Source organism: Zalophus californianus, chromosome 1, assembly GCF_009762305.2.
Source record: "Zalophus californianus isolate mZalCal1 chromosome 1, mZalCal1.pri.v2, whole genome shotgun sequence".
NCBI lineage: Eukaryota > Metazoa > Chordata > Mammalia > Carnivora > Otariidae > Zalophus > Zalophus californianus.
In genome coordinates this window covers 92,815,339-92,838,838 of record NC_045595.1, presented here as the reverse complement: position 1 = coordinate 92,838,838, position 23,500 = coordinate 92,815,339, and the positions used below count along the sequence as shown (strand labels likewise).

The following is a 23,500-nucleotide window of genomic DNA, read 5'->3' as shown; positions in this document are numbered from 1 at the left end:
CCTCCGACTTACTAAAAAGGGGATAAATTTAATAAATTAGTTTTACTGAGGAAAAGAAACTCTAGTAGATGCCATCAAAGGGAGAATTTAAGAATTGACATTCATTAGGCATTCATTTAGAATGTACTCCAGAGAAAAGAAGTAAGTATGAAAGAGCAGTTGCATGACTTTGGTGTGGATTGAAGGGTTCCAAAATATGCCAGAAGAAGAAATCAAAGGGACTAGAAGAGACATTTTTTGAAGAGATAATTTTGGAAAAATTTCTCAGGCATATTTCCTCAGGTCCAGAGTTTATTCTCAGGAGTGAGCAGGTAAGTAAAAATAATTACCTAGGTTTTTTTTGTTTTGTTTTGCTTTTAAGATTTTATTTATTTATTTGACAGGGAGACACAGCGAGAGAGAGAACACAAGCAGGGGGAGTGGGAGAGGGAAAAGCAGGGCTCCCGCCGAGCAGGGAGCCTGATATGGGGCTCGATTCCAGGACCCTGGGATCATGACCTGAGCTGAAGGCAGACGCTTAATGACTGAGCCAACCAGGCACCCCTATTACCTAGTTTTTAATAGTAGAATATAACTGCAGAACATGGAGGATTAAAAGAAAAGCTTAAAATATTTCATCAAGAAATACTTGATCCTATTGTCTAACTACAGTGCTAATGATGTTGAAATACACAGAATAAATTCCCCTTCTGAATTATACTTAAAAGTGTCAAAAGTTCCTTTTAAAATGTGATAAAAAGGAAATATACAGAGTTAATAGGTGAATGTTAGTGAAAGTACTGTTAGTAAAAATACTGGGGCTAGCTAAAACACTACTTGGATAAATAATATAGTCTTAAATGTATTAATATCAGCAAAAGCAGTAGAAACTAGAAAAACAGCACCTAAAGTAATTAGGAAGAAAGAAGTTAGGAAGAAGGAGATAAAGTAGAAATGGAAATTACATAGAGAAAGAAATTGTAGAAAAGGTCAACTAAATAAAAATATTAGCAATTGGAAGTCAATACATTTTAAGACCTAGAGGTTTTATCTGGATAGATAAAGAGGTTTACTATCCAAGGATAGTTTACTACTAGGAAATATGATATACCAGGTAGTCATGTTATCGTAGGGGGAACCTGTCCTTACCTGAAATGTGAAATATTTAGAAAAATCATTTGATAAAGTTTAGGTGATATTTGTGATGAACAATACTCTTGGTGAATTACGAACAAGAGGGAAGTTTCTTAGCTTGATAAGGAATATACAAAATTATCCATATTTACAGAATATATAATTGTCTGTAAAATTTTCAGGATAAACTTAAAAATAATGAAAGTGTTCTGCAGAATTCCTAGAGAGAAAATTGACATTAAAAAAATAATCAGCCTTAAAAAAAATCAGCCTTCTTTATAGCAGTAATAATCTATTAGAGCATGTAATAGGAGACGACCCATACAAATAAAGTGCTAAAGATGAAATAATAAAATTTTGGCTGTAACACTATAAAATACTGTGTCTCATTCATCAGAGTGAATAACATTAAAATGGTGGAAGATACAAAGATCAGTAAGACTGTAGAGTGCCAACTATTGGGAGTACAAGTCTGTCTAATGCCTTTGGAAGAAAAATCTGGCAGTATCAAGAAAAGTTGAATGACCTGTCCAATTTTCATTTATTTGGTAAATATTTAATGAGTGCCTACACTGTGAAAGTGACCTTTTTCTTCTTTGTTTCTTTTTCTTTTTTCTTTCTTTCTTTTTTTTTACTGAGAATACTTTGAAGAAAAGCAATTCAATTCCTAGGTGTAACCTCTAGAGAAATTTTTGTGTATATAAAGAGGCAAATACAAGAATTTTTATTGCTGTTTTGGTTATAATAGCAACAAAATAAAGAAGAACCTAAATGTATATCAATAGGATAATTGATAAATGTGGTATATTGAAACACTTAAATTTTCTATAGTGATTGAAATTGAGTGAACTAGAACTCTAGGTACTGTTATATTTCAGAAACGCATTTTAAAGGACAAAGCAAGGTACAGAATGATACATAATACATTGTACCACTTACATAAAGTATAAACACATACATAAGATAACTTAAAATCAAGTTTATGATTTTTTTACTTCCCTATCAGAATTGCAAAGAATCAGTTTCACTAGCTAAAATAGGTACTTATGCACCTTCCATAATCAGAGGCTGTATATTCAGAACTAAAACCATAGTTCTGTCCTCACAGTATATAGTCTCATGGGAAACAGATATTATAGAATACTTTAGTAAGAAGATATACAGGGTGGGTTGAAAACATGAAAAATTCACTTAGGCCTGTCTCGAGAACAGGGTCATGGAAGGCTTGGCTAAATAGATAAAACTTGAACTGAGACTTGAAAGATGAGTGGGAATTAGCTAGGCAGCGGCAAAGTATTTCTTACTGTGGAAACAAGACAGGTAAAGATGAGATCTATACCTCTTACTATAGAGGACATACGATACTGTAGTAAAAATAGAGCTAAAAGAAAGGTTAAATTTTGAACATTGAGTGTTCTGATAGGGAAAAAAGACAAGAAAACAGAAAAGCCATAAGTAGTTTTAGAAATCAAGGGTTTGTGGGATGCTGAGTAAACAAAAGAAATCAGGTTCTTTAATACAAATCTCATCAAAAGTTTCACATTTTGTACCTCTTCATCGAGGAAGGGATGTAGTAACTTTACAAATATATTGAATACAGAAGACCTTTTTGTGAAATTGATGGCATTTTAGAAAGAAAAGGACTTCATCGGTGAAAATTAATTAGTATTTTTAGAAATACTTTTCTGGATGCAGTTTAGATAATGATTTGGAGATTGTAGGGCTGGAATCAGACTTATTTTACTGATTCAGTTTTTTACTGATCCAATTAGGAAGAAACACATGCTTAAATTTATAGTGTCAGTGAGGATGAAGAGGAAGTGACAGAGTCTACAAATATTAAGGCTATGGAGTGATTTTGAAAGATGAGAAGGAGGAAGGAATCTAAGGTGATTTCTAGTTTCACTTGGCGGTGTTCACCAAAAGAAAATTTGCAAGGGGCGCCTGGGTGGCTCAGTCGGTTAAGCGGCTGCCTTCGGCTCAGGTCATGATCCCAGGGTCCTGGGATCAAGCCCCACATCGGGCTCCTTGCTCCGCGGGAAGCCTGCTTCTCCCTCTCCCACTCCCCCTGCTTGTGTTCCTGCTCTCGCTGTGTCTCTCTGTCAAATAAATAAATAAAATCTTTAAAAAAAAAAAAAAAAAAAAAAAAAAAAAAAAGAAAATTTGCATGAACATAGGTGTTGGAGGATGGATATGGGAATAATTTGGTGTGGACATTTTGACTTTTAGATACATGACACTGAATACATGTTGAAGTTTGGAGCATGTTATTTACTTAATCTAACTGGTATTTGTTGTTGTAGTTATGAGCTTAGTAAGCATTTAAATGAACTGTAATCCATTGACATTTGAATTTTGTACCCTCAGATATCAACTAAAAAAGTTGGATTATAGGGCGCCTGGGTGGCTCAGTTGGTTAAGCATCTGCCTTCAGCTCAGGTCATGATCCCAGGGTCCTGGGATCGAGTCCCATGTTGGGCTCCTTGTAAGGAGTAAGCTTCTCCCTCTGCCGTGCCCCCTACTCATTCTCTCATTCTCTCTCTCAAATAAAGAAAGAAAATCTTAAAAAAGAAGAAATTCTTTAAAAAAAAAAGTTGGATTATAGTTTATTCATTCAAAAATTCATTAAAAGCCTGTTGTTTCAGGCACTGAGTTAGGTGCAAGAGATATAGATGAACTAAATTTGCGTGATCCCTTGCATTCATAGACTTTCTAATCATGGGATGGAAGGGAAAGCCTCCTACTCATCGAGTGATCTGTTAATATGCCATCACAAACCATTGATTAATACTAATTATCTTAGTGTACTACTACTACTAACTTCTGTGAATAGGAATTGGAGTTAGACTATAAATGAGATATACCTAATGACACAATTTAGTCTTCTGTTTGATTTTGTTAGGTAACTCTGAAGGGAAAACTGTTTTTGTCCTTTTCAATATGATTGGAAAAAGATACAGATATCTTAGGGGATGGTTTGTGATGAGTCATTCTCTCTCCCTTAGAGAGAAAGCTTTGTTCAGATGTGAAGGAAACTTGAACTTTTAAAGGACATTGATTTCTTCTAGGCCCCATCTTACAAATGGGGTTGTTGCCAAATCTCAACATATAAAATACAGAGGAATTCTTTCTCAAGATTTAGCTGGGTGCATTTTACTCTATTACTACACCAAAGAAAGTGAAAAAGCACCTGTGAGTTTATTTAAATCTTACCTGTTAACTTGTGTTTGAACAAGTTATATAATGACATCGCAGAAATTGCATACATTACTGAGTCATTAATAAAATGGGTAAAAGTGTTTCATAATAACATTTGAATTTCTAAATGTTCATTGCAAAGCTTAAAAGGTTTAATAAGTACTAAAATGGCTGAAGAATGTCTAAGAAGTATGAGTAATTGTAAAAGAAATTCTAATGAGATATTAGGGGAGAGAACAAGTATATCATTGAAATGAATAAGACAAAGATGGCCAGAAAAGAAGGAAATATTACAATGAAGATGAGGAGTAAAACCTTAAAGAATTAAGCAGATATAAATACTTGAATAGAATTAGCATAGGAGTGTCATACAAGAAATATGTGTTTATAAAGCTGCAACCACTACAGTGTAAGATACTGGGTATGGGATTTAAAATCATATAATAAAATACTAAAACACTTACTCTGATTTTTAACATCATCATGAAAAATTTAAAGTTAACAGACGTCTAGATTAAGTTTAGCTGAAGTAGAAAACTAGTAGGTGTTTAAACAAGATAGAAGTTTATTTCTCTCCTATATAAAATAGCATAGATATGTGATCTTTTCCATGGCTGTAGGCAATTGTCAAATAATTGAAATTGTTAATTTTTTAACAGTCAAAATGTACATACTCAACTTCAGCTATATATTTCCATGTCACTCAGAAATGAATTTTGTACATGAAAAGGAAGAATCTGCAGGCAACACAGTTGTAGATACTCACCCATGCAGCAAACGTTGGGTCCAAAGCCCTATGAGTATCTTTCTATCCTGTCCAGTTCTCATTCCTCTGTCTTGACCCTGGTGGGGAGTCTGGACTAATGGTGACGGTCAGCCACATCACATTTCACATGTCCCATGAATGAGTTGATCATTTAGGGCTGGTGTAAGGGCAGGAGTGCTTCCAGTGCCAGGCACTGGGCTCTTGAGGTGAACTCTCCATTCTAGACCTCTTAGTTCCTACAGATAAAGGCATGCATGAGTGGCCACAGGAGTGTCTAGAGCCTGCTAATGCCTAGCCAAGTGTACCTTTGTGGACATTGATTGCCTGTACAACCCCAGATGTGACAGAAATGATGTTTGAAGTCCCACTACTCCAACCTGTCCATGAACCTGATGGGCATCCATGATTTGTAAAAGGAAGATGTGATCGTACAACACAACACCCTTGTTGCAAAAGCATCGCTGCCAAAATGCCTTTGTGTTTTAAACTCAGACTGGGAAGCTGAGCTGCAGTGGCTCTTTTGTGACTGTTACTTGATATATTTCACGTACATGCTGGTGGTACACTACAGGCAGCTCACTCTATATTAAGCAGCAGTAGAACACCTCTTGGAAGATCCTTGATGAGATGGACATTGCTAGCTCTGACTATTTTGAGAGGGGGCTAGGGGTGAATTACTCTCCCAGGATGATAGCCTTTCCAAAATGCACTTCTGTGGAGGTCATCCCCTGCTGGTTGTTTTTACATGGATAAGAAATCCACTCCCACCCACCATGGACTTTTGACAACTAGCCCCAGTGTTGTCATTGTGGTGTCCTAGTGGTCATTGTTGGTAACATTGAAATCCTGGTGATCACGATCAGGAGGAAGAAGGGGAAGGTAGGAATCAAGGGCTGGGGGAGTTAAATATATAGTCCAGCATAGGTTTCCTGTGGGGGTAGGTAAGAGGATAGGATTCAGGAGCACTTCAGGGTAAAACTTGATTCTTGGCCCAAGGCAGGTACTTCCTCTGTCACCATTCTTCCTTCTCTCCCTGCCCCCTCTATCTGAACAGTTGTGGTCCCAGGGCCATCTGTCTTCCTGGTTTATGTCCCATCCTCTTTTGAAGAATTATTCTAATATTCCTCTTTCCTCTTGGTCCAGAGAAAAGTAATCTGACTGTAAAGTAAAGGCAGACACAAGAGGTTTTCATTGAATGGTATCTTTGATTATGTTTAAAATAAGATGACAATCCAGGATTATTTAAAAATGATAGAATACCTTTTGAAAGCTTAAATGAAATTAGATGAGGAACAGTGCTTTTCTTTTTTGAGTTTAAGTTACTTTTATCGGCTATATCTCATTACAGAGGAAAGATTAGCAACTTAATCCTGAATTATCTACTAGTTTGTTGTGGTCTTCTTGATGAGCAGAAAATTTGGCTTTATTTGGACTTGCATAATAGCCATATTACTCTCTGTTACACCACCACCAAATCTGTTTCTCACTTAAAGGGGGTCTTATTTTAGTGGCCTAAACACATTTTTTTTTTTTTTTTTTTTGGAGAGCAGACTATCCAGAAACTGTTGGTGTTTATTCTTTAGCTCCCCCTTACTACAGCTGATATTAGTACTGTCTTACTGTGTTTGTACAAATGGTCTTTGGTAATTTGGGGAACTTAATATAACAGATTTAATGGAATTTAATAAAGTATGAAGAAGACATAAGGCAAAAAAAATTTGAATTTGTGTCAGACTATGCCTCTCCCTGCCCCCCCCCAACTCAAACAGCTTTTTTTTTTTTTTTTTTTGATCCTGGAGGAGGATGTACATAAGAGGCAAATAAAATAAATAGAACTTTACAAATATTAATTGGATGAATGAAATAGTTAAATGGAGTATTATCAAACCAAGGCACACATACCTTAGAATCACATTTTAATTTGATCTTTAGAAATATTCAGATTTTATAGCCCATGATTTTCAGTAGAAATGATTATATTTTTATACAATAATCATTGTTGATCCCTTTTAGTGATTTAGCTGAATTACCTTTAAACTCCTTTAAACTCCTTCATTGTTTAAGTACCATGGTCATGTCTCATCATATGCATATTTTAAACAGATTTGGAACTGGTCCAGGATATTTCACAGTCAGCTTAGTGCCTTAAAACTCTTTGATTATTTGAGAAGAAGAGTAAGGAAGTTCTGAACATAAACTTTATCTCTCCCAGTTTTTTTGTGTTTGATTATATAGTATTTGAATTATTAAGTTGTTTTTTTAAGCACTTTAGTCCTGATTTCTTCCACTTTCTTAGAATGAAAAGTAATATATAGAATATACAGAATGTTTTAGGACAGAAGATATAAACTGCTTATTTCATTTCAAAGTTATTTGAAAATCTTCAAATGATAGGTTAATATTTACTTAAAAGTGGGTTTTGGGTTTTGTTTGAGGTTTTTACATAATTAGTGTCTCTCTGAAATTAACTTTGTGGATGTTTTAAACTGTTCTCAAAAATTCTAGCAGCTACATAGAGTAGCTATAAAAATTAAATTTCAAATACTGGTGGCTTATCATGATAGACATTAATTTCTCATTCTCTAACCATTCTATACCAGAATGAGTGGTACCCATCTTTCCTTCATATGATTCAGGAATCCTGTTCCTTCCATTTTCTGGTCCTTTTTTCTCAAGAGCCTCAGTGTTTGCATTCAGTGGGTGGAAGGGGAGAGAGAATGGAGCAGTATCTACTTCTTAGAAGCTTTTGGCCACTTTGTTTACATTCCATTGATGGGAATTTACTGCATACTAAGGTGATCTGGGTAATGTAGTCCATGGCTGGGTACTTGCTTTCCCATTTTAGTACACTGGAAAGGAGAACACAAATTTACATGCCACAATTACTTTTAGATACTTAGAGCAAAGATGCAGTACATGTTTTAATTTTTTCAGAAGACACTACATTATAAAAGCTGCTGCTTAATGCTAGGATAAGAGCATTAACTACCTATAAAGTATTTAGAACTAAAGTCCAAAGGAAGCTAAGAACTCTTAATTAGGAATTTTCACAGGCTCTATTCAGTTATATCCAAAGGTAACTACTGTTTTTCACATGTTTAGCTTTAGGAAAAATACACTGCTGTATTGTTGCAGTACTTGTTGATGTCAAGCAGTGGCTTTAACTTGGGTGTTTCAGATATTTTCTTCATTGATATCCCCTAATCTTCCAAAGGCATCATCCATGTTATATCATCTTTTATACAGATGTTCAAGGGCTGATCAACTAGGTAAAGATAATGACTGCTACTATCTGTATGTATAAATTTGATTATATATATCAATATAATAGTTTTATGAAGTCATTTTTAGGAAAAATGGCCTTTATGTCCATACTTGTATGTATTTGTGTTACTGTTTATAATTGCTTACATGAAATACGGTGTTTTCTACTAGTTTTATTATCAAAGAGGGGACCTAACTTATTTTAATGCTTCTGGCTAAAATACCTTACTTATACTTTCAGCAATAACTGAAATAGAGAAAACATGCTTGAATAAAGGTATTGAGGTATCAGTGCGATTTCTTCCTTTATTTACTGCAGTGAATTTGGAATGAGTGTGCTTGTACAGTTTCTTACTCTGTATCCTAACTTTAATCATATGTAGAACAGAATCTTCCCCCACCACCAAAAAATTTTACAATTTCTTTTCAGACTGCTGAAGAAAATTATATACATGTTGATATAATTCCTTATTATTTGATAGGCTTTGGTCCTAAGCCTTTGAGATAGGAAGACAGAGGAGATTTGTTTCCTTTTGGTGAGGACCTTTGATCTAGTACAGGATTTCTTAACCTGGAGTCAGTGCTAGAATTTTTGGCAGGCATGAACATAAATGAGAATGGTAAAAGATTTGGAATTGATTTTAAAGAAATAAGAGGAAGACAGTCTAAGATATTTAAAAGGATTGTTAATGACATTGAAGACTAAATTTGTAGCAATATCACTTCATGTAACTGTTGACTTTCCTCCTGGAGCTCTGTAACCAAATATTAGAAATATAAATTTACTGTTCAGTAAAAAGAACAAAAACATAAGTTGTGATTGGTGCAAGGAACTCCTTTTCAGTAGTTATAGTCCTTTGAGGGTTCCGAGTTAGTTGAAACAAGACAAAGACTGATCTGGCATAGACAATCTTAGAAAATATATGTAGATGTGCTGTTTTCAGCATAATTAGGGTAGGATATGAATGTCTCTTAACTTGCTGAACATACTTTAAGAAAGATAAAAACCCCATATCCCCTCTTAGAACTCCAACCTTTACCCATCACTCAGATACTTACCTTGTTACATTCTTTGCTAGCTTCTCCTTATAAACTCTGTCATCTCATGACATTAAACTTGATTGTGCTTAAGTCTTTTCTTTCCATCCATTTTAAATAGATCTGACAATATTTTTTAAGGATTTTTTTTTTAATTTTTGTTTATTTGCCATAGAGAGAGAGACTGTGCACAAATGGGGAACGTCAGGCAGGGGGAGAAGTAGGTTCCCCATTGAGCAAGGAGCCTGATGCCGGACTCGATCCCAGGATTCTGGGATCATGACCTGAGCCAAAGGCAGATGTGTAACTGACTGAGCCACCCAGGAGTCCCAAATCTGACAAATATTAACCTATATTTTCACTAAGAAATAAATATATAGATAAAGATTGATTTTATTTACTTATTTAGAGAAAGAGAGCACAAGCAGGAGGAGGGGCAGAGGGAGAGGGAGAGAGAGAATCCCAAGCAGACCTTGCGTCAAGTGCAGAGCCTGACTTGGGGCTTGATCCCACGACCCTGAGATCATGACCTGAGCCAGAACCAAGAGTCAGAAGCTTAAGTGACTGAGCCACCTAGCTGCCTCTATTTTATTCCACATTTCAACAAGGAAGAGTATGGTTAACAGGATTTGAATGGGTTATTGTGTGTGATAGGAACTCATTTACCTACTATACTCATAGCCTAGTTTTGTTTTTCATGAGTATACCAGTATTTTATAATTTAGGTATCTTGATCTCAGACAACAACATACTAAGGAGAAATATTCAATGCTTTGAAACAGGTTTGCCAACTTTATGACAACAGCTCATGCACTAACAGCAAGATAAACACATTTACACTACAATTGTCATAATAATCCATGCCATCATATCCACCCATATTTCCTTTTTAAAAAATTTTTTTATTTAAATTTAATTTACTTAACATACTGTATTATTAGTTCCAGAGGTAGGATTCAGTGATTTATCAGTTGTATACAATGGCCAGTGCTCATTACTTCATGTGCCCTCCTTAGCTCATCACCCACTTTACCCCATCCTCCTACCCAGGTGCCCTCCAGCAAGTGTTTGTTCCCTATAGTTAAGAATCTCTAATGGTTTACCTCCCTCTCTGTTTTCCTCTTATTTTATTTTTCCTACCGTTCCCCTATGTTCATCTGTTTTGTTTCTTAATTCCACATATGAATGCAGTCATACGGTATTTATCTTTCTCTAACTTATTTCACTTAGCATAATACCCTCTAGTTTCATCCACCTTGTTAGAAATGGCAAGATTTCATTCTTTTTGATGGCTGAGGAATACTCCATTGTATATATATACCACATCTTTATCCATTCATCTGTCAGTGGACATCTGGACTCTTTCCATATTTTGGCCATTGCTGCTGTAAACCCTGGGGTGAATGTGCCCCTTCGAATCATTATGTTTGTATCCTTTGGATAAATACTTAGTAGTGCAATTGCTGGGTTGTTGAGTGGCTCTATTTTTCACTTTTTGAGGAACTTCCTTGCTGTTTTCCAGAGTGGCTGCACCAGCTTGCATTCCCACCAACAGCATAAGAGGGTTTCCCTTTCTCCACGTTCTCACCAATATCTGTTGTTTCCTGAGTTGTTAATTTTAGCCCTTCTGACCGGTGTGAGGTGGTTATCTCATTGTGCTTTTGATTTGTATTTCTCTGATGCCAAGTGATGTTGAGCATTTTTTCATGTGTCTGTTGGCCCTTTGGATGGCTTCTCTGGAGAAATGTCCATGTTTTCTGTCCATTTCTTGACCAGGTTTTTTAATTAATTTTTTGGTGTTGAGTTTGATAAGTTCTTTATAAATTTTAGATACTAGACCTTTATCTGATAAGACATTGCACATATCTTCTCCCATTTTGTCAGTTGCCTTTTGATTTTGTCGACTGTTTCCTTTCCCATGCAAAAGTTTTTTATCTTTGTGAAGTCCCAATAGTTCATTTTTGCTTTTGTTTCCCTTGCCTTTGATGACTTGTCTAGTGGGAAGATGCTTTGAAGATGCTTTGGTGGAGGTCCAACAGGTTGCTGCCTTTGTTCTCTAGGATTTGTATGGATTCATTTCACATTTAGGTCTTTCATCCATTTGAGTGTATTTTTGTGTATGGTTTAAGAAAATGGTCCAGTTTCATTCTTCTGCATGTGGCTATCCCAATTTTCCTAACACCATTTGTTGAAGAGACTGTCTTTTTTCCGTTGGATATTCTTTCCTGCTTTGTGGAAGAGTAGTTGACCATAGAGTTGAGGGTCCATTTCTGGGTTCTCTATTCTGTTCCATTGATCTGTGTGTCCTTTTTTGTCCCAATACCATATTGTCTTGATGATTACAGCTTTCAGTATAGCTTGAAGTCCAGAATTGTGATGCCACCAGCTTTGGTTTTCTTTTTCAACATTCCTTTGGCTATTCGGGGTCTTTTCTGGTGCCATACGAATTTTAGGATTATTTGTTCAGCTCTGTGGAAAAAGTTGATGGTATTTTGATAGGGATTGCATTGAATGTGTAGATTGATTTGGATAGCATAGACATTTTAACTATATTTAAACTTCCAACCCATGAGTGTGGAATGTTTTTCCATTTCTTTGTGTCTTCCTCAATTTCCTTCGTAAGTTTTCTCTAGTTTTCAGAGTACAGATCATTTACGTCTTTAGTTAGGTTTATTCCTCTGTATCTTACGGTTTTTGGTGCAATTGTAAATGGGATTGATTCCTTAATTTCTCTTTCTTCTGCCTCATTATTTTTTATTTTTTCTTTTTAAGATTTTATTTATTTTTTTGACAGAGAGAGACACAGTGAGAGAGGGAGCACAAGCAGGGGGAGTGGGAGAGGGAGAAGCGGGCTTTCCGTGGAGTAGGGAGCCTGATGCGGGGCTCAATCCCAGGACCCTGGGATCATGACCTGAGCCGAAGGCAGACGCTTAATGACTGAGCCACCCAGGCACCCCTGCCTCATTGTTAATGTATAGAAATGCAGCTGACTTCTGTGCATTAATTTTTACATCCTGCGACTTTGCTGAATTCCTGTATGATTTCTAGCAATTTTTGGGTGGAGTCTTTTGGGTTTTCCACATAGAGTATCTGTCATCTGCGAAGGGTGAAAGTTTGACTTCTTCTTTGCCAGTTCGTATGCCTTTTATTTCTTTTTGTTGTCTGATTGCCCAGGGGTCTGGGCTCAGTGTTAAGTGGCTCTGGATCTCATTATGTGGTCCTTCTTTGCTCCCTGAGGGCTTTCAGCGCTGATGGGGGGCAGGGGATGAAAATGGCAGTGCCCACTATCTCTAGTCCAGGATCTGAAATTTCATGCTCCCCTCTCTTAAGTGAGCCCTCAGAGAAAAGTAGTACATCACTCTTGTCTCCCTGGTATCCCTCTGAACTGTGTGTTCACCCAGTTTGTTACCCAGCGTTTTTATCTTAGGCATGCCACCTGTTTTTGAATATCCAAACGTTATGCACTCCTGCAAAGTGGACCTGTGCTGTTCCTTTCCAGGGTTGGAAGGGGGTCTTGTAGCATTTCTCTGTCTTTTGCTCAGCCCCTTTTGGGAGAAGTCGCCCGACATACAGTGGTTTGTGATTTATGGCAGCATGAAGCAGAAAGCTGGTGCTTAGACTCACTATTTGCAGCCACCTTCCCTCTTTTGATGCTTGGGAACTTTCCCATACTTGGGCACCCCTGTTTGTGACCTCAGGGATCCTGAACCCATGCGGTCCTATCTGGGATTCCGCCCCACTTGCCCCCTGAGCACTTTTGAGGCCAACTTCTAAATGTTTTGATTTTGTGTTTTGCTGCTTATAACACTTTCCAGGAGTCTGCTTATGGAGGCTTCCTCCCTCCACAGTTTATCTTCTATAATATGGCCTCAGATTCACATCTCTGTACCTCATACCCTGCAGAATGTGGTTGCTTTTCTGTTTGTAGAACTGCAGCAATTCATTGTTTTCTCAGATCTCTGGTTAACTTTGGAGGTGTTCAGAATGATTTGATAACTATTCTAGGGACCAGATGAAATTAGGGTCGCCTACTCTTCCACCACCTGAACTCTTCCCCTGGAAATATCTATTTTGCAATGCCAACAAATTGGACAACCTAGAAGAAATGGAGGAATTCCTAGAAACATAAAACCTTGAAATTGAATCTGGAAGAAATAAGAAAATGTGAACAGACTGATGGTTAGCGACAAAATTGAGTCAGTAGCAGGGGAAAAAAAAATCCCAAAAACTCCCACCACCACCAAGTCCAGGACCAGATGGTTTCTCAGGCAAATTCTACTAAACATTTAAAGAAGAGTTAATAACTGTACTTCTCAAACTATTCCAAAAAATTGATGAGGAAGAAAAGCTTCCAAATTCATTCTATAAGGCTAGCATTACTCTGATTCCCAAACCAGGTAAAGATAGTACCAAAAAAAAAGGAGGGCGGGAACACTACATCCCAGTATCTCTGATGAACATAGATGCAAAAATCCTCAACAAAATATTAACAAGCCGAATCTGATAATACATTTAAAAACTTATTCACCATGATCAAGTGGGATTTATTCCCGTGATGCAGAGTTGCTCAGTATTCACAAACCAATGAATGTGATACATTACATTAATAACAAAAAAGATAAAAACCGTCTCATCTCCACAAATGCAGAAAAAGCATTTGACAAAGTACAACATCCAGTCATGATAAAAACCCTAAGAAAAATAGGTTTAGAGGGACCATATTTCAACAACAAAAAAAGCCCATATATGAATAACCCACAGCTAACATCATACTCCAGTGGTGAAAACTGAGGCCCTTGCCTTTAAGATAAACAGGACAAGAATGTCCACTCTCACCACTTTCATTGTACTGGACGTCCTAGCCAGAGGAATCAGTCAAGAAAAAGAAATAAAAGACATCCATGTTGGTAAAGAAGCAAAGCTTTCAGTATTTGCAGATGACATTATTCTATATGTAGAAAACCCTAAAGACCACCCAAAACCACCGGAACTGATAAGTGAACTCAATATAAGTCCTAAAATAAAAAATTAGTATACAGAAACCTATTGCATATCTTTACACTAGTAATAAAGTAGCAGAAATTAAGGAAACAGTCCCATTTACAGTTGAACCACAAAGAATGAAATATCACAGAACAAACTTAACCAGGAGGTGAGAGACCTATACTCAGAAAACTATTTAATATTGATGAAATAAATTGAAGGTAACAAACACATGGAAAGATCGTGAATTGGATTAACTAATATTGTTAAAATGTCCATACTACCCAAAGCAATTTGCAGATTTAATGCAGTTCCTATCAAAATACCAGCAACATTTTTCACAGAACTGGAACAAATAATCCTGAAATTTGTATGGAACTATAGAAGACCCAGCATAGCCAAAGTAATCTTGAAAAGGAAGAACAAAGCCAGAAGTATCAGAATCCCAGATTTCAAGGTATTTTATAAAGCTGTAGTAATTGAAACAGTATGGTTCTGGCACAAAAATAGATGTATAGATCAGTGGAACAAAATAGAGTCTAGAAATAAACGCATGCTTATATGGTCAGTTAATCTATGACAAAGGAGGAAAGAATGTACAATGGGGCAAAAAATTCTTTTTAACAGATGGTGTTGGGAAAAGTGGACAGCTACATGCAAAAGAATGAAACTGGGCCACTTTCTTACACCATACACATAAATAAACTCAAAATGGATTAAAGACCTAAATGTGAGACCTGAAGCTATAAAATTCCTAGAAGAAAACATAGGCAGTAAATTCTTTGACCTTGGCTATAGAAACACTTACTAGATATGTCTACTCTGGCAAGGGAAACAAAAGCAAAACTAAACTATTGGCACTACACCGAAATAACAAGGACTTGCATAGCAAAGGAAACCATCAACAGAATAAAAAGAATAAAAACAGAACCTACTGAATGGGCGATGCAAATGATATGTCTTAACTAGGGGTCAATATCCAAAATATATAAAAAATTTATACACCTGTACTCCAAAAGAACAAATAATCCAATTAAAAATGGGCAGAGGACCTGAATAGGCATTTTTCTAAAAACATAGGCAAAAGACACATGAAAAGATGTTCAACATCACTGATTATCAGGGCACTGCAAATAAAAACCACAATGAGATATTATTTTATACCTGTCAAAATGGCTAAAACAAAAAAGTACAAGAACTAACAAGTGTTGGCAAGGATGTGGAGAAAAAGGAACCCCCATGCACTATTGGTGGGAATACAATTGGTGTAGCCATTATGGAAAACGGTATGGAGTTTCTTCAAAAAATTAAAAATGGAACTACCATATGATCCAGTAATTCCACTTCTGTGTATTTGCCCAAAGAAAATGAAAACACTAATTTGAAAAGATATGTACATCCCTATGTTTATTGCAGCATCATTTACAATAGCCAAGATATGGAAGTATTCTTAGTGTCCATTGATAGATGAATGGATGAAGATGTGGTACACACAGACAGGCACACACACTATATTTCCCAGCCATAAAGAAGAGTGAGATCTTGCCATTTGCAACAACATGGATGGACCTAGGGTGTAATGCTATGTGAAATACAGAGAAAAACAAATACTGTATTATTTATTCACGTAGTAGTTATGAAACAAAACAAGTGAACAAAGAATGGTAAAGAAATACAATAAAAAAGGTCTCAAAAACAGAACAAACCGATGGTTGCCAAAGAGCAGTTGGGTTGCATCAGGGGTGTGAAATAGATATAGGGGAGTAAGTCTACACTTATCTTGATGAGCACTGAGAAATGTATAAAATTTTGAATCATTGTATTTTACACCTGAAACTAATAACACTCTATGTTAATTTTACTTGAATTAAAAAGTAGGGGCACCTGGGTGGCTCAGTCGTGCCTTCGGCTCAGATCATGATCCCAGGGTCCTGGGATCGAGCCCTGCATTGGGCTCCCTGCTCTGCAGGAAGCCTGCTTCTCCCTCTCCTGCTCCCCCTGCTTGTGTTCCCTCTCTCGCTGTATCTCTCTGTCAAATAAATAAATAAAATCTTTAAAAAAAGAAAAAATATGTATTTTCCAGAACCCTGGTAACACTGAGACTTACAATTTTATAATAGTATTTATCATTTTGAAAGACAAAAATGGTGGCATTTTGAATTCTCAGGAATTTTTTTCTTTGAGTATTAGTAACTCAGGTTACATTTTTCTGAAATATTTATTGTCCATTTACATTTCCTTTAAACGTCTTTTAAAATTCATTTATGTATATAAGGCAGAAACAATAAAAATTTAAGGATCGTTTTTGGTATTGCTGAAGTGATTGAAAAGTACAAATTAATTAGCTAAGAAAATTCTGAAAATGAGTAATGAGAGGCTCACTCTACTAATTGGTAGACTGTATCATAAAGCTGCAGAAAATATTAATGTATGTCATTGGTTCAGCAACTGGCAGATGGATCAGTTGAACAAAAGCAGACCTAAGTATATATAATAATTAATGTTAAAAATGATGTTCTGCCTCTTTCTCCATAATTGACCACTAATTAACAACTTGTAGAGAACATATCTGTTACATCATACCATCCCCCCAAATCTAGATGTAATGAACAATAATGTAATAAAATAATTAGAAAAAATGTAGATGAAATACTGTTGGATTTGAGAATTCTAAAAGTATAAAAGCAAACAAAGTAAATATTTTACTTGTTTAAATCCTATGAATACTTAGCCTTTTACCATTATATATAATATTTCCTGTTTAGTGCTTCTTATCTTTAATGTCAATTTGATGTTAATATTGCCACTTCAGTATTTCTATTTTTGTTTATCTTTTGTTCTACATCTTTATTTTCTTCTTTTTATAAACCACATTTTATTTATTTTTATCTAAACAATACATGCACATGATAATAAAATGATACAGTGACCAAAATAGCAGCCCCCTCCCTTTTCCTGCCCACCCCCAGTCCTGCTTCTTAAATTTTTCATTTCTTTTTTTTTCTTCTGGTATTTACATAATTTTATTTTTGACAGCATTGTGCTGATTGAATAGGATCAGGAAGTAGCAGACACATTTTAAGCCTTACTAAGATATATATGAAATAGAGGTTGGAAGAAAACCCCCTAAAAGTCTGGGGGCCAGTGGCTATCTCACTAAAATACCTGGCCATTCAGTGGTCCTGGGCATGTCATCAAAACAGTGGAGGAGGGTGGTGTTTTCTGGAATGTAAAGATGATGGAGGTGTCTGTGGATTGTTACGGTGAGCAGACTCAAATGTGGCCCCTAATGACTGCCACTTCCTGGTATTCATGCTCTTGACCCCTTCCTTCGAGTGAGACTTGTGGCTTGCTTCTAATCATCAGTAACAGCCACAATGATATAGGGCAATTCTGGGATTACATTACGTTACGTATGATGCTGTCTTGCTAGCACACTTGCTCTAGGGTTTTTTCTTGTTGGTTTGACAAAGTAAGTTGATGTTGGGGATGCCTATATGTCAAGGAACTGTTCATATCTTCTTGGACTAGAGAGTTGTCTCCAACCACTTGCTAGCAGGAGGTCAGGGACCTCAGTTCTACAACCAATCACAAGGAAGTAAATTCTTCCAACAATGTAAGTGAGCTTGGAAGTGGATTCTTTTCCATTTGAGCCTCCAAATAAGAATATAGAGCAGTAAACACCTTGATTGCAGTCAAGTGAGACCCTAAGCAGATTTAGGTGAGCTGTGTCTAGACTCCTGACTCACAGAAATTGTGAGATAATAGATGGCCAAGACAACTTACATTGTGGCAGAGAGCAGGCACATTAACATAGTGCAGAAGCAACAGTGGGAAAGTATCCTTATTCGCAATCCCTGTACTTTATACACAATAACGACTTACTTTGAGAGGTCTTTTTTATTTGGAGAAAAAGACATTAGCTTGGTCAGTAGCTGCATATCAGGAGCTAGGAATTGCAATTAAAGTGAAAGTCACTACTTGATTAAGTTTTTGATAATCTATAGTTCTCTAGGATCTGTCTTTTATGTAGGCTGAACTGGTGAGTTTAATGGGGATGTAATAGTGTTCACCACCTCTGTTTTTTGAAGTCTTAATTAAACTCGGCACCTACTCCAGGGATATAACATTGCTTCTAGTTTATTGTTTTGATAAGGAGAGGAAATTCGATGAACTTTAGACATTCCTACCATTATATCCCTTACGTCATGGGTCAGAAAGTCCAAATGGGGTTCTTCCAGTTGCCAAATATGTCTTTTCCAAGTGTTTGTTTAGGAACCAAGGAAATAACCACAGAGTGGGTCCCTGGACTATTTATGTTCACTATCAGTTAGACTTGATTTACAACCCCATGTATCACCTGACCATCATAAGCCCCTAATTTAACTGGTGGACCACAGTAGCATTTTGGATCCCCAGAAATTAAGGTCAGTTCAGAGATGGTGTTTATTTATACACAAAATGTCTAGATAATTCCTTTTCAAAGTGCATCGTACCTCTAATTAATAGCTGCAAATCTCTGAGGAAAGATTAGAGGATGTATGGTGTGTACTTGTAATAGTTATGCAAGGTTTTTCTTCAAGGAACCTACCTGGTCTCCATGTCTTTTAATGTTCTCTGGGTCTTTGAACTAACTCAGGGTTGTCAACTAGTGAAGGCTGTAACTTTCCACCATGTTGGTTGATATAAGTTAAACTTCTGGCTACCAGACCTAGAATTTTTTCTGTTGCATAAATCAAACAGTATTATGGTAGGCTTCAAGCTTTTTTGTTCCCAGAGGTACTCTAATCATTATCTATTGCCAAAGATCTCTGTAGGGCAAGACATTCTGATTACCAGTACATCCCTGCTGCCCTTAACAAATAATGTTCCCATCTTACCTTTCATGATTAGATGTGGCTACTTGGGCTGTGTTACCTTGGATGCCATCATCTCCCTTGAAACCTGGAAGGTTTTCTTAATGGCCACATACCCTATACTCATACCTGACTTACATAAGAGACTAGTCACAGACCTTTATAAGGATGTAGATCCTCCCTTTACCAGTGTGGTTCTCATTGCTTTCTGGGCCTTCTTGTAGAACATAGTTGAGGAGGAGTAGGGGTATGAAATTCTTAAAAGATAAATCCAGCCCCATATTCCTAAATCATTGGATTTTTTACTCCCTCCATATGCCAAGGAAGCTTGGTCATCTCACCCTTTAAAGGCAGCTTTTATCTCACCAACCAGGTAAGGTATTACAGTCATTTCTAGCTACATGAACTAACACGTTAAATCTGGAGTCTCCAGTAAGTGCACTCCTATCCATTAGTTTGGCCTGATGTAGCATTATATTTCATCCCCCTTGGTCAGTTGCTTTTAGAATCCACTATCATATGTAGCTCTTGAGTTTCTGTTGGGTATTTAAGCTCTTTCCTGCTGGGTCATTGTGTGTACTTATCTTTCTGGAGCATATTGAGATTTGACCCTAATTATGGATCTAGAGGTAATAGAGATGGTTGTGGGTCTTAATGAGCATTCCCCTTCAAGGTTATCTGCCCACGTGAGATTATCAGAGATTTTTCAAGCCAGAGAAGGCTAGTGTTCTCAGACACTGGAAAGCAAGCTACTTTCACTGGTATTGGAGGCTCCCAATTATGAGTAGGGTTTGGGGAGGGAGGAATGGGGACAGGTTCAAAATTGTTAAGTTTCATGTAGGACAAACCAGGTATCTCTCTTCCCAGTTTCAGGATCCCATTCTTTTCCTCATCCAGGTCCTAATTTTCAAATGAGAAACTTGATGAGACCGAATTCAACTGTTGTTGTAATTCAGCAACCTACACAATTAAATTTTTGCCTTGTTTGGGGCTCCTGGGTGGGTCAGTTGGTTGGGCGTCTGCCTTCGGCTTAGGTCATGATCCTGGAGTCCTGGGATCAAGCCCCACATTGGGCTCTCTGCTCAGCGAGGAGCCTGCTTGTCTCTCTCCCTCTGCTGCTCCCCTGCTTATATTCTCTCTCTCTCTCTCTCTCTCTCTCTCTCTCTCTCTCTCTCTCTGTCAAATAAATAAATAATAAATTTTTGCCTTGATTTTCAGCAGTATCAGCCCCACACCTATAAGAAAGAAGATAATTCTTCTAGGGGAATCCGGGAAGCTCTCTGGTTCTCTCATTGTGACTGAGAGTTAATGGACTGAGCTTGACATTTTCTAAGTGCTCAAGTATACACAAAAGGATCTGTTTTATATTACTGTCCTTATAGTTATCATTAGTGCCATAATGGCAAATACAACAGCCACTTAAGCTTTCAGAGATATGCTTGAGTTGATGCTTCATCACAGTGTACCACAGGTGATAGCTTGATTGGTTTTCTGAAACTACTGCATGTCATAGATTACTAGTATTCCTTTTCCTTGGCGAGGAGCTCAGCCCTGTGCTTAATCCCAAGAGTGTGACCAAACCAATCCCCAAATCTAATCTTTACTGGTTTATCTTCTGGAACCACTCCTGGGACCCATTCTGAACCAATCTGGATTTAACCCAGAGTCAGAAACCACACAGTTATTTGAATTGGTAAAATTATATGTAATTAATATATTATGATAAAGGAATAACTATAAAGATGTAAAGATAACACTAAATGAGACTCTAGAGTTCAAAGACATTTCTCAAGGGAAGAAAGACTTGGATGTGCTGGTCCTTTTCCTCATACTTGGGTTTGGACATTGTTGGAGAAGGTGGGTTTGCAGCCTGTTGAATGACAGAGGGGTTCACTGGATTGCCTTAGCCAGAGCTGGTTCACATTTGCTAGGTAGCAGGAAGCAACATTCTGAGATATAGTCGTGTTGACTATGGTAGACAGTATTACAGTGGAAGATGAGGCACTGCTGCCAGATAAGACTTGGAGCATGCCAGTGTCTGTGTTGGGAGGGCTGCATCAAGAGGGTAATCACCAATCCCAGGCTGGGGCACAAGAATACCGAAGAAATGCACACTCTTAGCATGAGGATGAGATAGACCACCACTGATGGATTATGCAGCAAGAATAAAAAACACAAAACTCTTGACATAGCAAAACCAGGAAGAGAAGTCCCCCTTCTTCCTTGAGTGTCCTTTCAGAGCCCTGTGCTAATAATTAGCTTAACATAGTATTTACTTTGAAGGAGAAGTGCTTATAAAGTCTAGTCCATTATTATAGAGCAGATACTGGTGGGGTAACTTTGGTGCTGAGGCACAGTAAATTGGTAATTGTGCAGAGGTTTTCCTCAGATGTTTCGTGTTTGCAGCTATTTGCTTGAGAGAGAGGCATTGAATGCAGATGGATGCTTTGTCTGGGAGTAGAGTTTGTATATGTTGTGTTTAATTATTGGTCCTGGGATTTATAAGATTTTCTCTTTTTCCTTGGAATTCATGAATTTTACCTGGCTATGCTTATATGTGTCATTTTCCCATTCTGTCAGAATTAGATAAGCCATGTTTTTGTTCAGATTTAAAACTTTTATTGATCAGGTAGATTTTCCTCTTAAAATGATCAGCTTAATTGTGTTTCTTTTCATTCCTTGTTAAACACCTGTATATTTTATATCTCCTGTATACATCTGCCAAGTATTTTACCCCTTTCCATATGAATTCTATTTGTATATTTTTCTTTTATCTTGAGATTCCCCCCCCACTGAACTTCCAGGACATTACATTCATTTTCCATAGTGATTATTCTTTCATTGAACCAATGAGAATTTAAATTTGAAAGTTTTTTATTTTTTAAACTTCGAGAATATCCTTTCCATTCTTTAAATTTTCCATCTGTTTCAAATATACCCATCTTGGCTGATGAGTGAGTCTTATTTTGCTTTGACTTCTTAAGGCTTTTTTCAATGTGGATGGTCAAGTCAAATTATTAGGATCCCTCCTTTGGCACAAATTCATGTATATAATAGGTGTTGTCATGGTCTCCATTCCTGTGAGTATCACATAACCAACAGTTCTTTTAGTTGGATAGTACTTTTCCAGCCTTAGGAATAGGAGGCAACTCAGCTTAATCCTAGTGGTCCCCTGGAGTTCCTCTGCGGCCAAGAATTTATAGCAGGCCTTCCTAGGACCACATACCTCAGGGCTTCTACTATCCTAAAGAAGATTAAGTAATCTCTGAAGGCTCCAGTTTTTGAAGGAAGAAGTAGCAGCAGTCTTTGCAGGCTTTGTTTTTTGTTTTTTGGTTTCCTTTTGGCTGGTATCTACCCATCTCATGCTTAGCTCTCAGAAAGTACTTAATTTTGCACTGTTTCTTTTCTCTAACAACCCCTGCAAGAATCCATAGCCTTGCTTGCATCCTGCAGGCTTTGCTACCTTGCTTGCCCTAGCAGTTGTTTTGTCCTAAATGGAAGTGTGATGACCATTATATCAAGAATTCATATTCAAGTTGTCATCTGCAAAATTTCTCAGATGAGAACTTCTGCAAGGTAAATATCACAAATGCAAAGACATGTTATGAACCGGAGAAAAATATTACAAAAGCTTGACATTAAGAGGAATGATAGTTAAAGTATCATTTTAATTTTTCTTTACCATTTTATTTAGACATGCTTATTACAGTATTCAGGCTTATGTACTTGTTGGTAGTGTCTTTCCGTTTCAAAGCAGATAATACGAAACAAAAGAGAAAACTAAGATTAGTGTCAAGTGAAATTATGAAATATGCTGTGTATGGGACATAGTGTTTATTTGTCTGAAAAATGGCTGTGTATGGGACATAGTGTTTATTTGTCTGAAAAATGGCATTATAATCTGTGATTCCATTCCTAACTGTGAAATAAAATCTGGCCTGTCATTGAAGGGTCACACCATTTATCTGAGCTTAAAAACAAATTTCTCTGAATGTGTGCAATAATATAATTGTGTAAAAGGGCAGCGATGGGATCACATTGGCCAGAAACCGCAGTTAGTTAATACAGTAGGAATAGGAGTAGCAGTGAAAGAAATAGCATTACATGTGTAGGATCAGTCTGGTTTTTTCCCTTGAAGTGTTTACTTTAAAAAAAAAAAAAAAGTCTTTGGAGAGCTCTGAAAACCCAAGAACATTTTAGCTTATACCTGAGGGTAAAATAACAGTCTAGTCTCATGGTGTAATAAAGAACTCTCAGTCTACCTGTGTAGTATTTACATTTA

General features: G+C 36.8%; 1 protein-coding gene across 2 annotated transcripts in view; it reads left to right on the top strand.

Moving 5' to 3' along the window:
• The window catches only part of STAG1 (stromal antigen 1), a 419,741-nt gene that overhangs the window by 148,174 nt on the left and 248,067 nt on the right, over positions 1-23,500 (top strand). The window contains exon 2 of one of the 2 annotated variants that reach the window (XM_027584270.2): positions 1,511-1,661. The exons of the other annotated variant lie outside the window; for it this stretch is intronic. Within the exon in view, the coding sequence (XP_027440071.1) occupies positions 1,635-1,661 (27 nt within the window). The 5' untranslated portion in view covers positions 1,511-1,634. The remainder of the gene's footprint in view (positions 1-1,510; positions 1,662-23,500) is intronic. 2 annotated transcript variants of the gene reach the window in all.